The sequence below is a fragment of the Camelus ferus genome, chromosome 4 (genome assembly GCF_009834535.1).
Source record: "Camelus ferus isolate YT-003-E chromosome 4, BCGSAC_Cfer_1.0, whole genome shotgun sequence".
NCBI lineage: Eukaryota > Metazoa > Chordata > Mammalia > Artiodactyla > Camelidae > Camelus > Camelus ferus.
This window is the reverse complement of record NC_045699.1, coordinates 9,556,298-9,577,257: the sequence shown is the minus strand read 5'-3', so window position 1 is coordinate 9,577,257 and position 20,960 is coordinate 9,556,298. Positions and strand designations below refer to the sequence as shown.

At 39.6% G+C, this 20,960-nt stretch overlaps 1 protein-coding gene and 1 long non-coding RNA gene across 15 annotated transcripts in view; one reads left to right on the top strand and one right to left on the bottom strand.

Moving 5' to 3' along the window:
• FRMD3 (FERM domain containing 3) overlaps positions 1–20,960 on the bottom strand; it is a 296,566-nt gene that overhangs the window by 13,634 nt on the left and 261,972 nt on the right. Inside the window, exon 1 of one of the 6 annotated variants that reach the window (XM_014557962.2) lies at positions 16,499–16,767. The exons of the other annotated variants lie outside the window; for them this stretch is intronic. Coding sequence (XP_014413448.1) covers positions 16,499–16,625 — 127 coding nt within the window. The 5' untranslated portion in view covers positions 16,626–16,767. Of the gene's footprint in view, positions 1–16,498; positions 16,768–20,960 lie in introns of those variants that run through there. 6 annotated transcript variants of the gene reach the window in all.
• Positions 1–20,960, top strand: part of LOC106729397 — an 85,734-nt gene that overhangs the window by 61,791 nt on the left and 2,983 nt on the right. For 4 of the 9 annotated variants that reach the window (XR_004319073.1, XR_004319078.1, XR_004319074.1 and 1 more), the window contains exons 3-4: positions 1,600–1,683; positions 7,658–7,870. This is a non-coding gene — a long non-coding RNA (uncharacterized LOC106729397). Of the gene's footprint in view, positions 1–1,599; positions 1,684–7,657; positions 7,871–10,287; positions 10,408–10,534; positions 10,659–10,952; positions 11,123–16,904; positions 17,312–20,960 lie in introns of those variants that run through there. The other 5 variants (XR_004319076.1, XR_004319072.1, XR_004319075.1 and 2 more) reach the window with 4 other exon arrangements.

The window sequence follows — 20,960 nt, the reverse complement described above, 5'->3', positions numbered from 1 at the left end:
AATATAATTCCTTGTGCTATACAGTAGGACTTTGTTGTTTATCTATTTTATATATAGTATTTTATATCTCCTAATCCCAAACTCCTAATTTATCACTCTCCCACATCCTTTTCCCTTTGGTAACCATAAGTTTGTTTTCTATGTCTGTGAGTCTGTTTTGTAGTTAAGTTCACTTGTGTATTTTAGATTCCACATATAACTGATGTTACATATGTCTTTCTTTGTCTGACTTATTTCACTTAGTATGATAATCTCTAGTTCCATTTGTTGCTGCAAATGGCATTATTTCTTTTTTAATGGCCAAGTAGTATTCCATTGTGTGTATGTGTGTACGTATTCACTTTACTCCACACCCTCTCCAGCTAAAATGGTTGATTTTATGTTGTAAAGCTCACTTCATTAAAATTTTTTAAAAATAATGCTCAACATCACTAATTATCAGAGAAATGCAAATCAAAACTATGATGAGGTATTACCTCACAGTCAGAATGGCCACCACATAAAAGTCCACAAACAATAAATGCTGGAGAAGCTGTGGAGAAAAGGGAACCTTACTGTTGGTGGGAATGTAGTCTAGTGCAGCTGTTACGGAAAACGGTATGGAGATTCCTCAAAAGACTAAAGATTGACTTACCGTATGAGCTAGCAATCCCACTCTGGGGCATATATCTAGAGGAAACCTTAATTCAAAAAGGCACTTGAACCCCAATGTACGTAGCAGCACTATTTACAATAGCCAAGACATGGAAACAACCTAAATGTCCATCAACAGATGACTGGATCAAGAAGTTGTGGTATATTTATACAATGGAATACTACTCAGCCATAAAAGTGATAAAATAATGCCATTTGCAGCAACATGGATGGCCCTGGAGAATGTCATTCTAAGTGAAGTAAGCCAGAGAGAGAAAGAAAAATACCATATGATATCACTCATGTGTGGAATCTTAAAAAAAAAAAAAAAGACAAATGAACTTATTTGCAAAACAGAAACGGACTCACAAACATAGAAAACAAACTTATGGTTACCAGTGGGGGAAGCGGGTGGGAAGGGATAAATTGGGAGTTTGAGATTTGCAGATACTGACTGGTATACATAAAATAGATAAACAAGTTCATACTGCATAGCACTATATCTTGTAGTAACCTATGGTGAAAAAGAATATGAAAATGAATCTATGTATGTTTATGTATGACTAAAGCATAATGCTATACACCAGAAATTGACACAACATTGTAAACTGACTATAATTCAATAAAATACATACATAAAAATCTTTTTTAAATAAATGCAAGCAATAATTTTTCTCCCACCATATATTACTCCATGAAACCTGGAGGGAGAAAATGCTCGCAGTGTTTAAGGAAAGATGACAAGAATGATGACTTTCCGGAATATGACATCTTTACATATCTGGTATTCTATATCCTCAGAAGAAGGGTCATTTTCCTCCTCTTTCAGAAAGCAGTGAAAGTAACACATCGTATATGAGTGGTAGTACTGCTCTAGAAAGAGCACTCCCATCCCCTTTGGCTATTGTCACGGCTCCTGTGGTCACACAGATCTCCCAAGCCCTTTGTTCTTTTTTTTTTCTACAGAAGGAAGGATTTATGACTTGCAGCAAGTAAGGAGAACATTGGGGATCTTTCTCAAAGCAACATCTCCCTGAACACCACAAATGGGTAAGTTTTGTTTTTTTTCCTCCTTTTGCAGTTTTATTAGGTAGAATTATTAGCGTTTGACTGCACATACACATTATATTGAGTGTAAATACATATATACAGTATACTGCACAATATTTTTAGTTTACATATATGTACTAATTATTGTTTCTAAGAACAGATTAGAGCTTTAGCTTTTTAAACTTACATAGTTATCAAAGGAATAAAGCCAATTACAAAATAAGAATCAACAGAATGTGGTAATCCAATCATCTTAGTTATAAATATTAAGTAGTTCATTTGTGTCATCATTAATTTTTAGATTCCTCATATGAGTGATGTCATATGGTATTTTTCTTTCTCTTTACGGCCCACTTCACTTAGAATGACAATCTTCAGGTCCATCCATATTGCTGCAGCATTGTGTGTGTGTAGCACATCTTCTTTATCTAGTCATCTGTTGATGGACATTTGGGTTATTTTGTAAATAGTGCTTCTGTGAACATTGGGGTGCAGATGTCTTTTTGAATTAAGGTTTCCTATGGATATATGCCCAGGAGTGGGATTGCTGGATCACATGGATCAAATGGTAAGTCTACTTTCAGCTTTTTAAGGAACCTCCATACTGTCCTCCATAGTGGCTGCACCAGTGTACACTCCCGCCAACAGTGTAGGAGGGTTCCCTTTTCTCTACCCCTTCTCCAGCATCTGTCGTTTGTAGACTTTTCAATGATGGCCATTCTGGCTGGTGTGAGGTGATATCTCAGTGTAGTTTAGTTCTGCATTTCTCTGACAACTAGCAATGCTGAGCATTTTTTCATGTGCCTATTGGCCATCTGTATGTCTTCATTGGAGAATTGCTTGTTTAGTTCTTCTGTCCATTTTTGGATTGGGTTGCCTGTTTCTTTGATATTAAGGTGTATGAGCTGTTTATATATTTTGGAAATTAGTCCCTTGTCAGTCACATCATTTGCAAGTATTTTCTCCCATTCTGTAGGTTGTCTTTTCATTTTGTTGATGGTATCCTTAGCTGTGCAAAAGCTTGTAAGTTTAATTAGATCCCATTTGTTTATTTTTGCTCTTATTTCCAATACTCCAGGAGCTGGTTCAAAAAATATATTGCTGTAATGTTCGTCCACGAGTGTTCTGTTTTCCTCTAGGAGTTTTATAGTATCTGGTCTTACATTTAGGTCTTTAATTCATTTTGAGTTTATTTTTGTATATGGTGCTAGAGAATGTTATAATTTGTCTTTTACAGGTAGCTGCTCAGTTTTCCCAGCACCACTTATTGAAGAGACTGTCTTTTCTCCATTGTATATTCTTGCCTCCTTTGTTGTAGATTAATTGACCATCCCGTGTATAGGTTTATTTCTGGACTTTATCCTGTTCCATTCATCTGTGTGTCTGTTTTTGTGCCAGTACCATACGGTGTTGATTACTGTGGCTTTGTAGTAGTCTGAAGTCAGGGAACATGATTCCCCCAGCTCCATTCTTCTTTTTCAAGACTGTCTTGGCTATTCGGGGTCTTTTGTGTTTCCATACAAATTTTAACATTTAAGAATGTCACTGGTAACTTGACAGGGACTGCATTAAATCTGTAAATTGCCTTGGGCAGTATGGCCATTTTAACAATACAGATTCTTCCAATCCAAGAACACGGTATATCTTTCCTTTTGTTTACGTCGTCTTCAGTTTCCTTCATCACTGTCTTACGGTTTTCGGCATACAGGTCTTTTGCCTCCTTGGCTAGGTTTATTCCTAGGTATCTAAGACCTTTGTTCTTATCTGACAGCATTTTTTCTCATACAGATGGCCTTTGCTCATTAAGTCTCTTTACTAATATGCAACCTAGTCTCCCTGTCTTCTGCTTTCCACAACCTTCTCCTATAAACCAGAGGTAAAGGGAAATCTCAGGTTTCCAGACTAAGTATTTTGTTGATGGCAACTCTGTTCTTCCAGTTGCTCAAACCAAAAACCTTGACTTTCCTCTCTTCATTCTCACCTTGGACCTGTCAGCAGCTTCTCTACCTTTAAAACGTACCCAAATCGGACTATTACTTACATGTAAGCTGCACCAACCTGGTCCAAGCCACCAGCTTTCTCACTGAGATTATCACAGCTGTGTCTGGTCTCCCTGCTCCAGCCCTTGCCCATGTAAGGGTCTCTCTCAACAGGGCAGCTGGAGTCATCCTTTGAAAACATAAGTCGGACCACGCCACTTGTCTGCTCAGTGTCCTCTAGTGATTTTCCATCTTCCTCAGAATACAAGCCCAGTCCTTGCATTGATGTCTGGGCTCCACTCAGGGAGCCTTCCCCTTCTCTCCTAACCTCTGACCTTGTTCTCCTAGGACTCTCTCCCTTGTTCACTCTGCTCCAGCCCCAGAAGCCCGGCCGTCTCTCAGAGATGCCAGTCACACCCCCTCTTGCTGTTCCCTCTGCTTGAAGCACCCTTAAGATAGGTCTCTTTTTGCAGGTTGTTAAGCAAATGTCCCCTTCTTGGTGAGGCCTATCTCAGCCACATTATGTAAGATATCAGTTCCTCTCCCCAGAACTCCCTATGCCCCTTCCCTCATTTGTTTTTCCTGAGAAGTCCAGGATCTAAGGAGGAAAGATAGAGCACTAGCCAAGTGAAGCAGGAGCTCTTGGGGGAGACATCATCACTGTCACCAATCCAGGGCCTCCACAGGCCAGGCAGCTGCCCACATATGGGACAGGAGGGGCTGGTGATGACTGGGGGAAAAATGGACCATATTGAGCTCCATCTGAAAGCTTTAAAATTCCAATTTTAAAAAACATCTGTGCAGTCCACATGAAATGTGCCTTGTGGATGTTTTAAGGCATATAAGCTGCTAGCCTATAAATGCTGCTGTGATAAATTCAGCTCGATTCCTGATACGCTAAAGTCACCCAAGTGTTCCAGTACTTTGATCTTCACAACAGAAGTATCCACTTGTTTTTCTGGAAAGGAGACAGGCAGGGCAATAAATGCTTTCTTTCCTTTCATAGTTTTTCCAACCACTAGCATTAGATGTGCTGGAATTTCATAATACTTTCTCCCTCATCTCTATGCTCAAATTTTAAGGTAGCAAGGATAGAGTAGAAAGCAGACCAGACAAAGGTGGGACAACCCAGCCCTGCCACTTATGTCACACTTTACTTATGTGACTTAAAGTTATTAAGTAACTTTAAAAGTTATTCTTGGAGCTCAGTTTGCTTAAGTACAACACAGGAGTAACACCTACCTCATAAGGCTAGGGTGAGGGTTAAATGAAATTATAGATGCATAAGTGCTGTCTGTATCAAAAAAGCTACAGAAATTAGATGCTACTATCTTACCAAAGAACATTAGACTACATTGATCTGTTACCAAGCAATATTTACACCTATTAATCTGTTGTTGTTACCTCTGTTGACCTGTTGTCAAGCAGTATCAGTTTATTTCACTTCATTTGTATATAAGATGCCTCCTGATTGTATTCACAAAGCTCAATGGCTGAAAACTTTTTTTAGAAGTGATAAGACAAGGGTTTAGGAAAAGGAATTAGCTTTCAAACTTATATTGATTATCCAACCTAATTAAAATTATATTGTAGCTGAAAATTTTTGACATATAGGAAACAAATGTTAACTATTATGTTTTAGACAGTAATATAACTATTCTTTTCTACCATTATTGTCCTTATTCAACTTGAAGAAATACTTTATGAACTGAGATAGCAAGAATCAAAAGATGCTGATGGAGCACTATTTACAGTAGCCAAGACATGGAAGCAACCTAAATGGCTGACAGATGACTGTATAAAGAAGTTGTGGTATATTTATACAATAGAATAGTACTCAGCCATAAAAAAGAATAAAACAATGCCATATGCAGCAACATGGATGGACCTGGAGATTGTCCAAGTGAAGTAAACCAGAAAGTGAAAGAAAAATACCATATGATATCACTTATATGGGGAATCTAAAAAATGAGACAAGTGAACCTATTTACAAAGCAGAGATAGACTTACGTAGAAAAGAAACGTGTGGTTACCAGGGAAGAAAGGGAGGGTGGCAGGATAGCTTGGGAGTTTGGGATTTGCAGATACTAACTACTGTATATAAAATAGATAAATAGCAGGGTCCTGCTGTGTAGCATGGGGACTATACTGAATACCTTGTAGTGGCCTATAATGGGGAGTAATATGAAAAGGAATATATAACATATTATATATTGTATAATGTAGTATATACCATTATATATTATAATGTATATAATGTATATCATAAAACATTATGCATTATATATTGCATATAGATTGATATGTCATATTACATATCTACATTATACACTATTGTTTTACATATAGTATATAATATATAATATATACTATAGTATATAATAGTAATGTATATAGTATACCATATAGTGTATATTGTATATAGTGAACTATATTATATATGTTGTATATATTATATACTATACTGTATATGTACTACTGTATGTAGTATACGATATAGTATATATTATATAGTGTATATATACTGTATTATATAGTGTATATATTATAGTATCCATAGTATATGCAGTATATGCAGTATATGTAGTATACTTTAACTAAAAAAGAAAAGATGCTGCTGGAAGAGACTGACCAGTGATGATGGATGGGCAGTGTGTCTGCCCCGTACAAGCAGGTTGTGCCCTGCTCATTCCAGTCAACACCAGTCCCATAATCCCAATGTGATGGCACTCCCTAAAGATACCCCATTCACTACAACACAACCTGCTCAGTAGGCTGCTGACAGATGCTGCTACTGAAAATATTGTTCTTCGTCTTACTGCTAAATACAAAATAGAGACCTTCTTTAGTACACAGGAAGATTAGTGGCAGGTAAAAATGGAATAAGCATTGCTTACATTTACGTTCAGAAATCAGCCCCTCTATTAACTCAGCATATCTGTGACAGAGTCCAAATACTACAGCTGAGGTTACAACAGCTTGTGTGTGTACAAAACAGCTAAAGAGACTGACTAAAGGCCCTTGAGTAGTTTGCCTGTGTGCAATGTTTATGAATGAAGCAATGCAATATTCCATGTCATCAGAACACATGTCTTAAAAGGAAGATATTAATAACCCCTAGCTATCTCATGAGTTTGTGGAAAGGCTCAAAAGTATGTAGAAAACAAATGTGAGAAAGCACTTTGGGGACAATATGGCAGCATCAGAATATAACAGATCACTTGTCATTGGCATTTATCTACTCTAACTTCCTTAGCAAAGACTTTGGTGTTTGCATTACTTGGGGTAACTTTAAACCCACTTGGCAATGCCTTTCCTATTTGGAATCTACCACTGTCATTGCTGTCATGTGGCTGAAACCAAACTGGCTCACTTTGCAGGAGACACTTTTTCAGCTTTGTTGCCCCTGCCATGGCCACATGACACCCTGGGAGCATCAGGCCTCTCTCCATGCTGAAGGCTTTGGCAGATGGCACCTTTGGGAACCACCATCCTGGTTCCCTCTGAGGCATCCCAAGTCACCCTGTGCTGATACCCAACTATGGGTCTCCCCCTCAACCTGCAGAGCAGGGACATAAAGAATAAGGTACCCTCACCTGGCAGGGAGGAGGGTATTTAAAAAAAAAAAAAAACAGGGATTTTGGAGGTCACAGTGATTGGCAGGGTCATTGTCATTTATCAGGTGGGGGTCAAGGATGCCAAATATCCTAAAATGCATTGGATGGTCCCACAAAATAAAGAAGTATTAATAAAGAAGTATTCTGCATCCTACATAACTTTCAGATGTCCTATTAAATATTATCCATGTAGGCAAAAAACCTGTTTAGAATGATATGAATCTAGAATTTACCTCTGTTTTACATTTAAACCTAAAGCATTTGGATGTCATTTTAACATATTTTTTAAGTGGTAGGACTGGTAATTGACAGGTTTTAAATGTTTTTTAAATTGAAGTATAGTTGATTTATGATTTTAACTTACTTTGAATTTTTCAGGCATACAGCCACTGGGTAAATTGAAGGAAGTGTCTTGCCCAGACAAGACACTTGTTTACCTGTTCAGAACATCACATCACTGTTGTCCGGAATGGCTAAGGTGTCCAAGATGCCTGCAGACCAGCACACGTTCCTGCATCTGCTGAGTGGTGCCCATGTTCCCCGTTACACTCACAGAGGAGCCATCATCCTACTCCTTCATTCTGCCTCCTGGTGAGTCACGCTTAAGAGAAACTTTTGAAAGACTTAACCATTTTATTATAAACTACTTCAAATTTCTCCTGACATTAGTTAGAGCAGTATTTTGACTTTTAAAGTTATGTGTAAGTAGATTTTGTTATTAAATGGGGACACTGAACTTCAAAGGATTGATACCCACTGCTCAAGAACACACACAACTGCCAGATCTCTACGGAGGTCAGGTACTTGTTGCCTATTAACCAGAGCCATGCTTGCTGAGGTGGGCTAACTTCTGATTGATCTCCTTTGGTTCATCTGTGTAGCCATCCTGGCTCTGGGAGGTGTGCTGTCCTCTTGCATTGAGGGTGTGGCTAGGAAGAGTGGGAGAGAAGAAGGGAGGAGGTCATCACTCCACTTTGAGGAAATAGGATGGAGTCGAAAGAGCAGTGGCCTGGATTGCTGGGCACCTGGATTCAGTTGCGGAGAACTCTGTGTGGGTTCTTAGACATGTCGCTTCAGTTCTGTGTTTACCTACAGAATGGACCAGATCCCTTCCAGTTTCAGTGTTCTGTGGCTTGATCTTAGTCTAGGTCTCTCAATGAAATGTCCCACTCAAAACTATACATATACTTTCCCTGAAAGCACCACTCACCTCCATAAAATAAGCAGAGCTATTTCTCCTGTATCTATGGAGAAACAAGACAAAGGGCACTAGATTTACCATGAATTTTTTACAGGGCTAGACATTTTAAACACATGATCATATATTTGTAAGAGGAGATGAGGAAACTGAGGCTCAGAGAGGTTAAGTAACTTGGACAAGGTCATGAAGCTAGGAAACAATAGAGCAGGGGGCTGTACCCAGGCCTGACTCCAAAGCATGTTCCAGATCACTACATTTTCCTGAGAAGGGAGGGGGGCCTCTCTGAGAGGCCCAGAGACCCTCACTTCTTAGCTAAAGAGGAAGAGTCGTTTGTGTTACTGGCCACCTTCATTGGCTGAAATCACAGTATCGTTATATGGAAGGTGATCATTTGTCCCTATTTGCCTGGTACAGTCCCCAATCTATGCCTTCTGTCCGAGCATCATTATTAAAGTGCCCCTTTCATACATGCACCCTACTGTTCACCACAGCACTGTTTACAGTAGCCAAGACATGGAAGCAACCGAAATGTCCATCAACAGATGACTGGATAAAGAAGATATGGTGTATATGTATGTGTGTGTGTGTGTGTATATATGTGTATATATGTGTATATACACACACACACAATGGGATACTACTCAGCCACTAAAAATAATGAAGTAGTGCCATTTGCAGCAACATGGATGGACCCAGTAATTATCATACTAAATGAAGTCAGAGAAAGACAAGTATATGATATCACATATGTAAAATATGATACAAGCAAACTTATTTGCAAAACAAACAGACTCATAGACATAGGTTACTGTAAATTTGTTTTCTAAGAGGAAAAGGGTGGGGGAGGGATAAATTAGGAATTTGGGATTTCCAGATACAAACTACTACATATAAAATAGATAAACAACAAGGTCCTACTGTAGAGCACAGGGAACTATATTCAATATCCTGTAATAAACCATAGTGAAAAGAATATAAAAAAGAAAAAATGTATATAGTCGAATCCCTTTGCTGTACAACAGAAACTAACACAACACTGTAAATCAACTATACTTCAGTAAAAAATAAAATAAAATGCCCCTTTCACTCTCAGAAGGTTTGCCTAATAGATTTTATGGTCACCTATATATGTTTACATATCACATCTCCTGTGATTGTATCATGGCCAGGATAGAAACAAACAAAAGTAATCACTTGCTATTGTGGATATTAGTGAATTGGGTTAGAAATAAAATAAACTTTCAAGTTTACTGTATTCTGCATGTGCTATCAGTCCCTAAAATGTTTTCTATCCACATTAAGCAGCATGCAGACTTGCAGCTGTACTAAGATGGTATGAGACTCACCTTCCCTTTGTTGGGGATAAAGTCTAATCCTTCGAGTGAAGCTCATGTCCCCTGGGTTCAAAGAAAAGATCCTGAGAATGACATTTACTCGTTCAGATTACGGTTTTCACTTTCAGGCATGGATATTGCAAAATATCTCACACTAGAAATATACCTGATGCCTCTGAATATCCTTGGGAAGCTGCCTGCTCAGTCTATTTAAAACCCCTAGGAGTCATCCCAGTGACTCAGGAAAGTATAGACGAATGGAAAGTTAGACACATGCATGCACACATACCCTCAGCAAGTCCCAATGTTCTTCAGAACCATGAACGCCAATCTCACCTCTCCTTGTGGTCATTATCTACCAACTTGGTCATGCCTCTAAGAATAGATGGACATTTTGAAATCTTTCTCTTACCATCATGTTGATTTCACTATCTAGAATTCACGAGAATTCATTCTTTGTCCTCACATTGCAGCAGTCAACTGCCCCTTCCAGACCACTGACGTGGCTCTCACCAAGTTCTCCAGTGACCACCAGGTTGCTAAAGACAGTGTGTGTTCTTTTCCGTCCTCCTGCTGACCACTCTGCCTCTGTGACTCCACACTCCCTTGGTTTCCATCTCCTGATTCTAAGCTACCTCTGTCTTTTCCACAGTCTCTTCACTTGTCTTTGTGGTAGCCTCTGTTCTCTGTTCTTGTCACGTGGTACCCTCTCCCTTACAGCTTCAGCCACTGCAGGATTCCACCATGCAACTGCAGCATTACTCAACACAGCTCTGCAGGTCACTAGTGTCCCCTAAGTGCCAGTTGTCTCTTGAAATTACTTTGGGAAACTGTACAAACTATCATCTTTTAGACATTACCAACAAGGTTAAGAGTATAAGCTTTCATAAAATGTTACGGCTGTCATCCAAAAGACAAGAGATAACAAGTGCTGTTAAGGATGGCGAGACAAGAAACTCCTGGGCACTATTGGTGGGAATGTAAACTGGTGCAGTCACCTTGGAAAACAGTATGAGGTTCCCCCCAAATTAAAAATAGAGCTACCCTATGATCCAGCAATCCCCACTTCTGAGTGTGTTCCCAAAGGAAATGAAAACAGGATCTTGAAGAGACACCTGCACTCCCTTGTTCATTGCAGCACTGCTCACAGCAGCCAAGATACGGAAACAACCGAAGTGGCCATCCATGCTTGGATGAATGCATAAAGAAGATGCGCCAGAAGTAAAACAAGAAGACAACCTACGGAATGGGAAAAAATTTTTGCAAATGAAACCAACAAAGCCTTGATCTCCAGAATATATAAGCAGCTCATATGACTCAATAAGAAAAAAAACAACCCAATCCAAAAATGGGCAGAAGACCTAAACAAGCAATTCTCCAAGGAAGACATACAAATGATCAAAAGGCACATGAAAAAATGCTTAATATCACTAATTATCAGAGAAATGCAAATCAAAACTACAATGAGGTATCACCTCACACCAGTCAGAATGGCCGTCATTCAAAAATCCACAAATGACAAATGCTGGAGAGGCTGTGGAGAAAGGGGATCCCTCCTACACTGCTGGTGGGAATGCAGTTTGGTGCAGCCACTATGGAAAACAGTGTGGAGATTCCTCAAAAGACTAGGAATAGACTTACCATATGACCCAGGAATCCTGTATCCAGAAGGAACCCTACTTCAGGATGACACCTGCACCCCAATGTTCATAGCAGCACTATTTACAATAGCCAAAACATGGAAACAGCCTAAATGTCCATCAACAGGTGACTGGATAAAGAAGAGGTGGTATATTTATACAATGGAATACTACTCAGCCATAAAAACCGACAACATAATGCCATTTGCAGCAACATGGATGCTCCTGGAGAATGTCATTCTAAGTGAAGTAAGCCAGAAAGAGAAAGAAAAATACCATATGAGATCGCTCATATGTGGAATCTAAAAAACAAAAACAAAACCAAACAAACAAGCAAAAAGCATAAATACAGGACAGAAATAGACTCATAGACAGAGAATACAGACTTGTGGTTGCCAGGGGGGTAGAGGGTGGGAAGGGATAGACTGGGATTTCAAAATTGTAGAATAGATAAACAAGATTATACTGTATAGCACAGGGAAATATACACAAAATGTTATGATAACTCACAGAGAAAAAAATGTGACAATGAGTGTGTATATGTCCATGAATGACTAAAAAATTGTGCTGAACACTGGAATTTGACACAACATTGTAAAGTGATTATAAATCAATAAAAAATGTAAAAAAAAAAAGATGTGGTGTACGCACACAATGGAATATTATTCAACCGTAAGAAAGAAGAAAATCCTGCCATTTGTGACAACATGGATGGACCTTGAGGGCATTAATTTAGGTGAAATAAGCCAGGGAAAGACAAACACTACATGGTATCACTTACATGTGGAATCTGAGGGGGAAAAAAGTCAAACTCAGAGAAACAGAAAGTAGAAAAGTGGTTGCAGGGGCTAGGGGGTGGGGGAAATAGGGACAGGGTGCAAACTTTCAGCTATAAGGAAAGGTTTGATGTTCCAATGTTAAATATAGTCACCATAGTTGATAACACTTTTATATAATTGAAATTTTCAAGAGGGCAGAACTTAAATATTCTTACCAAAAAAAGAAAAAAAAAGGATAAACATGTGAGGTGATGCATGTGCTAATTTTAGGTGGGGGGGATGTCTTCACAGTGTATAGCGAATTGCCACAATGCACACTTTAAATGTCTTTCCATTTTACTTGTCAATTTTACCTCAGTGAAGCTGAAATTTTTTTAAAAAGTACAAGCTCTTAAATTATCTTTCTGGATTTGAATCCTGGTCTTCTATTATTTGTCATGTGATCTTGGACAAGTTACTTAATTGCTCTGTTCAGCAAAATCTATAAAATGGGAAGAATTCAGGACATACCGTGTGGGGATATTGTGCAGAGGGGGGTCATAAATTAACGTGTGAAGTAGTCAGCACATGGTCAACACTCATAACATTACTATTTACATATTAAAATGTCTGAGAGGTCCTTAAGAGAAAAAAACCAGTGTTGCTTAATTTAACTCAGTATTTCCCAAGTTTATTTGACCAGAGAACTTAGAACCTGACTTAGTTTGAGAAACACGTGTTACTGAATCTCTGACCCATCTCAGCTCAGAACCTTCCAGTGAGCTCCAGGCTCACCACACACCTGTGTGTGGACTTGTCCACCTCAGCGTGTCCAAAACCAAACACTGTATCTCCCACCGCAACCTTTGCCTCCTCTACCCCTTACTATATAGTAAATGGCACTAACTTCTACCCACAGCAGCAGTCTAACGGTTGGCCAAGACTTCTCACTGCCCACACCTAATCTGTCACCGACTTCGACAAACTGCCACCACGTTCACTTTCAGAGCACTCCCTTTCCCCCTCCCCCCAATGCTTACCACTTGTCAACGGCATGACACTCACTGGTTTCCCTCACCTCAGTCTGGCTCCTTTTGAATTGTTGCCAGAACAATCATTTTTAAATGCCTGATTAGTCATATGAATCCCCGTTTTGAAAGGTTTTTCATGCCTTTCAGGATAAAATTTAAACTCTTCAGCTTAGTATAAAAAGCACTCCTCTCCCCCGACACATTGCCACCATCCCCATCTATTAGAGGTGCCCAAATGTGTCGCGCTCTATCATGCCTCCATGCCTTTGCACAGACTTGCCTCTCTCTGGAACATCCTTCTGCACCCAGATGGCTCCTACTCATTGTTTAAGACCTCATGTGTCACCTCCTCTCGGTAGGCTCTCCTTCCCCCTAGTTTGATATACACAGATGCTTCTTATCTCGTAGTTTCCCTGGTTGACTCATCCATTTCTCTAAGCCAGTCATGGTAATTCCATTCTCTCAGTGGTCTCTAGTTTGGAAATGGGCATGTGAGCCAACCCTGAAAATGAAAATTGAAGGGAAGAGTTGCCTCCGGGGGGCAGTAGGGGGTAAATTCTGAGAAAGGTTTTTTGCTTCTAAGAACACACTGGCAAGATACAGACTTTCTCTCAACATTGTTGTCTCTGAAGGCGACACCAGGAATTCTGGCAGCTAGCCTATGATGCTGATGGCATGTGGTCTGAGAGAATTCTGGCCAACTGAGAACTGCAGTGCAGAGATGTGAAAGGAATCTGGCTTCTCAATCCTGGAATCTTCCCTGACTCTGTACTTGGTGTTGTCTTGGACAGTAAATCACCTTATTTAAACCAGTGTTCGGTAGGGCTCTCTGTTACTTGCTGCTAATGGCATCCAAACTGATGCAGCCGTCACCATCTCACGGCTCTCTCTCATCACCATCAGTCATCACACCAGAGTCACGAACACGACAGAAAACCCTCACTGCACTTCCGTGTCATCCTGGTGGACCTCAATAACGCAGTATGATAAAGACAAGAAGTGTAAATATTGGAAAGGAAGGCAGAAAACTCACTAATTCCAGGTGGTAGTATCATCTATAATACAGGCAAAAGAGTCTAACAAGGAGCCAGGGGAATTAATCAGAAGTCAGTCAAGTGTTCAAATGCAAGGTCAACATGTCAAAACAGGTGATTTACTCCACACATGCAAAGACCATATGAAAATATGATAATGGAAAATCCCATTCAAAATAGCTAAATGCACAAATTAGAATAGTCACATAATATCCAGGATATCCATAAAAATATGCATGAGGACAATATTAAAACATAGTTGAGTAACATAAAAGAAAATCTGAAAGAAATGAAGGAATATAACAGTGTTCCTGAATAGAACTCAATATTGTGAAGACCCACGTTCCATCTAATTAAACTACAATTCACTGCAATTTCAATGCAAATCTCAGTGCATTTTCAAAAATGACAAATGGAGAAAGTGCACATGAATAATCAAGAAATTTTGGAATAAAAAAAAATCCAGGAGGGGGAACTTGACCTATCTGATACCAAAACTATACTACAGTTCAAGCCACTGCATTAATTATAAGGAAGACTATATAAGAAACATGTTTATTATCTTGGCGTGAGTGAAACTGACATTAAGAAATGAACCTTAGAACATAGAAAAATTAAGGAGTGTGCACATGAAGAAGTTGTGCAGGACAAGTGCCTGTGCTGCACAGTTAACATTACAGGAAGTGAAAAGCCAAGAACAAATTAGGAGGAAAAAGTTAATTCTTGTAAAAAGCAAAGGATAAACATGAAGATTTTATTTTCACAATCTCTAAGGGAAGGACAAAAACAAAACAAATTTGAAAAGTATACAAGTAATTCTCAGGAGAAATGCACATGAAAAGATGCTCACTCTCACTAGTAAAAGGAACACGTAAATAAAAACAATAAAATCTCATTTTTCTTTCAAACTTATTGCAGAAGAAATTGGTCACATCAGGGTTAGTGATTATGTGGGGGAGCAGCCATTCTCAAACTTAACTTAGTGAATGTTAGTCTTTCAGAGGGTAATTTGCCTACTTCCATCAAAATTTGTGTATATCCTTCAACCCAGCAATTACACTCTTACGAATCTATTATAAATGCTTGTATATGCACATTCATTGCAGCACTGTCTGTAATAGCCAATAAATAGGAACTATCAATTTTCCAACAATAGTTCAGTGATTAAATAGAATATGGTATCTGTACACTACATGATATTCAGTTTTTAAAAAGGATGTAGATTAATATGCATTTGTATGGGAAATCCTTCAAGTCTATGATAAAGTGAAAAAAATGAACTGTAAAATAACAAATACAACAGTCCCATTTATGTAAAAAAAAAATCCTATATCCTACATGTCAACATGCATAGATTAACTATCAGGAGTACTAGGGTCAAGGAAAACATTCTATAAAATTGTACTTTTAAAATTGTTCTTTTACAGGAAGAACACGTGTCATTATACAAATACAATTAATTTCATTTCAGTTCACTTAGAAGTCAGTTCCACACGTGTGCAAGTGGTAAGGCCAATTCCAGACACTTACCAGGACTTCTTTTAATCATTTGGTGAAAAGTACATAAACATATATAATAGCAAGCTTCTTCCCTGCCGTAGGCTCTGAAAAATTTCTATTGCAATTCCTGTTTCCTCCCCCTGAGGACCTCAAAACAACACAAAATGTATTTTCAATGAAAAGGAAATTGGTAGAGCATCAGCTTGATCCCAGCTCTTTAACTGATCTTGTATTTCAGTACTGCTCTACTTTGAAGATAAAGGGGCATTTTGCCTCATCCAGGCAAGCACATTTTTCAAGATCTTAAACAATGAAAGGGAGGAGGAGCATGTTTCCATCATCCAATCTGCCTTCTCTATAATCTTCCGTCATTCCTGAGCCATCTGGATTGGATGCACCACCACTGCCTCCTTCCCAACCCGGCTGCTGACTAGTCTGTAATTTATTAGCCTTTAGGATGACTTCATACCATTTTCACTTAACCAGAGAGTCAGGACCCTCATTTCAGGTCCTCCCATGTCCCCCCAGCGCTTGCTTGCTCGCTCTTCTTCCTGCCTCTGCCTTGCTCCCTCCCTCTCTCATCCCTGTCATAAACCTCTGACACTGGGTTCCCCTTGGCTTCTCTCCCAGCCGCCAACCCGCGGTGAGCGGGAAGCTGGAAGCCCTCACCCTTCTCCCGGCAGGCGCAGAGGAGCGCCCAGCACAGGGCATGTACACGTACCAGTGTTTCTGGCTGTGATCTTAGAACCGTGTCTCAGCAGACGGACAAACACGTTGCTATTGCAGTGGTTCACCAACTGCAGCCGGAGACCCCTCCGAGTCTGGATCTTGACCAAGCATTTTGCCATAACTGGTTCTTGGATCCCCTCTGCCTCTTCTGCCTGTCATGGCCTGGGGCAGCTACCGCCAGCCATAGTGGCTTTGACCTTTCACTAACCGTCCATTCTGTTTTAAAGGACCAAGGCAGGGCCACTGAATGAATCAAATGTCAGGCTCCTAAAGCAGCCAACAGAAATAACTCAGGAGGGATCAGCATGGGGCCGGGGGAGGGAGGGGAATGCTATTTTTAAATTCTCCACTCACTCTCCTAACAAACAATGAAATAATATGCACCATCCCTACCACAGCCTGTTTGAAACCCTCCGGATCAGAGGACCCCAGCCAAATGCCCTGCAGTATCCTAGGAACTGAGTGCTCTCGCCCTGGACGATAAGACAGCAACCGGGCAACTCCACAATGGAGACACAACCCACCTTGATTTCTTTTAAAAAATATTCATTGCCTATATTATGTTCTAGCGCCGTGCTGTCCAATAAAAATACAACACAAGCCACAGTCAAAAGGGAAAAGCAGCATTTGAAAAGTAACAGAAAGAAATTAAAATGCATTGTAATGATGTGCTTTATCTGAAGTCATGATGTCCAAAACAGTATCATTTCACCATGTGAAATGTGTATTGAAATTGTTATGTAACAATGTCAGAACAGTATCAAAATAATATGAACAATATCAAAATAATAAAACAGTTAAGATACTTTTGGGTCCTAAGTCTTTGAAACTGGTGTGCATTTGCTCACACTTAACAGCACATCTCAGTTCAGACCAGCCACGTTTCCAGGGCTCAGCAGCCACGCGGGGCTGCCGTATTGGACGGCGCAGCTCTGGACCAAGTGCTGAGCTCCTCACAGCATTATCTCTGTCCTCACAAGGGTACTAACATTTTCTTCATTTTATAGAGAAAGAAACAACATGCTAGAGAGAGTAACTGACCTAACCAAATTCACAAAGTTAGTAAGTGGCAAAGCCATGATTTGAACCTAGGCACCCAGTCAACATCAGCTGACTAAACAGACCGTCCTCCAGACGAGAGCCCCCGCATCTAACCACGTGTATTTTAAATGCAGGATCCAAACGTTATATTCTCTCTGAGGACTTTGAAAGTCCTGTGCTTGTACACCTGAGGCATAAAATGTGTTTGCATTCCAGAGCAAGTGCTTAAGGAGCAAAATATTTCCAATTTTTTAGGACATGCTACATTTGAAAAAATTTCAACTGATTAATAACTGTGCCCCACATACTATCTTTCAGTTATATATCTTTCCTGCTACATTTTTCTCACCCTCATTTTTAGAGGAAAAAATTGTTTCCTCACACAACTGCATCATGCATGCATGCATTTTTCTCCTTTAAATAGCCACTGTGGCCAAAAGATAATTTTCTAATAGAAATAGTCTTTCCCCTCTCCCCTGACAAAACAAAGCACTGTATTCAGGGCAGTCAGCTGAAATTCTGCATTGTTATACTTTACTGTGGGAATATAAATTGATTTAGCATTTCTGGAGAGAAGTTTAGCAAAACATACTGAGATTTAAAGGTATGATATTTCTTAACTCAGAAATTCCACTTTTAGGAATTAAGCCTGAGGAAATAACGAGGACTGACTGTTGATAAAAAATTTTGGACAAAGATTTTCAAAGAGTATCATTATAGCAAAAAAGAAAAAGTCAATCTAAATTTCCAGTGGGAAAATGATTAAATACATGTGATGAAATATTGTACATCCATTAAAATGTTTAGGAATTTAATGATGTGTGGGAAAGCTTGCAATATACTGATTAGTGGAAAAAGCAGTTTATATAAGCAATATGACCTCAGTGATGTAAAAATCTACATTACAGACCGGACTATAAATCTCGAAAGGGGAGAAAGTGACAGCTGTGAGCTGAGGTCACTTTTAGAGACTTGCAGGGGGCGCCTTCTCCCCTCCCACAGGTTATCAGTTCTGGGTACAGAAGGGCAGTTCCTACTCTCACGGGGGTTAGTCAATTTCCATACCTGATACCTGAAAGGAAAATGCCCCTGAAAATTCACAATCTTCACCGCTTTGCAATTCCCCTTGTGAAATAATTCTACGCAGAATCCCCATATAAAACAGACACACTGCACAGACACGAGGCACTGGGGTAGTCCCTGCTCCACCTTCCCTCACTCGCCACCAACAGTGGTTCTTGAAGAACTGCTGTAAATCTTTAGAATGCTGAAGAACAAACCAGAAAATCCCCATCCCAGATGAATCAGTGCTGTGCAGTAACCCAGATGAAAGATTTCAAAGATTAATGTGGGTTCATTTGCATGGCAATGGACCAGGGCTCAGATACTGAGAAAATCTCCCTTTGCCTGTTTGGAGGGAATATAGATGAGTCTGTGTGCTTATCATTATGTTACAACAGTCAAATTCAATAGCTTATAATAATGAAAAAGTATTTATGTATAACTGAATCACTATGCTGTACACCAGAAACCAACGCATTGTAAATTATCTATACTTCAATAAAAACAAAATAAAACCCCCCAAAATAGCATGATGTGACCTGATAGCACATTCTAAACAAACAGCCCTGCCAAAAAAAAAAAACCAAAAAGAAAGCAAATAAAAAACCTGAAACAAAGTCACCACTGTATTTTAGTTGTTCTTTTCTACCTAGAGTTATTCTCCATTAATTATCAAGCATGAAATCTCACTATAGCTTTGAAATGTCTCCTTTCTTTTTATTAACTGCAACTAGTTATAATGTTATGCATTTTGTGTATCAAAAAAATTTCCCTTTCTTTAACTTGTTCCCATTCTTTATGCTACTTTTCAGAGTTCTTAAGTACATTCTTTCACCCTCTTTCTTCTGGGGACTTTCAGCGTTTATTCAGAGAGAGGGAACGTGGCAGGGTGAGCATCCCATACTGTCCCAGCCATTTCTCTCTGCCTTGCCCTGCTCTACCCAAATGTGTGGCTACATTTCAAGAGGAAGAGGCAAAGGGAGGCAGAGATGCAGAGTCAACCCAAGGATTCTCGGAGCAAATGCACAGGGAGGCTTGTTCTTGTTCGAGGTCCTATGCTCACAGAACCGTATCAGTTTGGAAGCCCTTGAATACCCTTCCTGTTTAGATTCATCTGAAGAATCAGGAGTGCATGTCTGGGCAGTGACAAGAGGCTAAAGAAAGCAGTGAGTATTTGTGAAGAGGGGAATTGATTTTCCGTAATGAGATGCCGGAAACACTGATACATCAGGCAGAAGCCAAAGCAGAGGAAGAGAGTTCCATGGGTCTGAATCCCATGCCTACTTCTGTGACAAACTTCTGGACGCAGATTTGGGGCAGGGCAAGGAGACTGTCTCTGCTTTGTGGGTGACTGGGAGCTACCGGATGACTTGGAGCCCTGGTGCACTTGAAAATGGAGACAATACTTCCCCCACGGATGTTATGACAAGAAAATGAGATCACATGTATCAGCTGCCGTTTAAAAAATGAACTGGAACTCACTAAGCAGTTATATAGAAAGCAAGGTTTAAAGCACAGGCTCTGGGTTCTAGTTCTGGCTGCACCCCTCTCTCTGACCTCAGTTTCCATGCCTGTAAAATGCCTGGAAACTGCATTAGCATCACAAAGGCAGTGCCTACCTCCCAGGGCTGTTATGAGGACCATCAATGAAGGTAACCCAAGTGGCAGGCTCAGATCAGCACCTGGCCCAGGAATTGCTCAAGAAATATTAGTGACTTTTTTTTCTAACACATGCACATTCTTTTCTTTACTCAAACGGAGGGCAGTGAGGATTTTCAACAGTCAAGATTTTCTTCCTTCTAGTTACTTCTCCCCAAATAGTAGGGAAGCAGCAGCATTGCTGGTTAAGTTCACCTGACCAGCCCTGTAACCTTGGGAAAATTACATAAGCTTGTTGAAATGCAGTTTTCTGCCTGCAAAACAGTACTGACGTCGGCTCTTACGTAACTAGGGGCCTGATACGTAGCAGGCTAGCTATTCTGTTCTATCACCATCAGTATCATGTAACTTATCAGCTGTTTTGATTACTGACAGATTTCATAGGTGTCATGGATTTGGCCACTAGTTATAATACTTACGGAGATTCACTGAAATTTTAGCTAACTGCTAACTCTGATTAGAAACATGGTAAAAAGCAGGGGAGGGTATAGCTCAGTGGTAGAGTGTGTGCTTAACATACACAAGATCCTGGGTTTAATCCCCAGTACCTCCACTAAAAATTTAATTAAAAAATACGTAAACCTAATTACCCCGTAAAAAATAGAAATAAGAAAGATAATAAAAAGTTATTACAGACATGAAATGTTCTTTGTAATAAATTTTGACATTAAATATCAATTATTAAGAGTCCT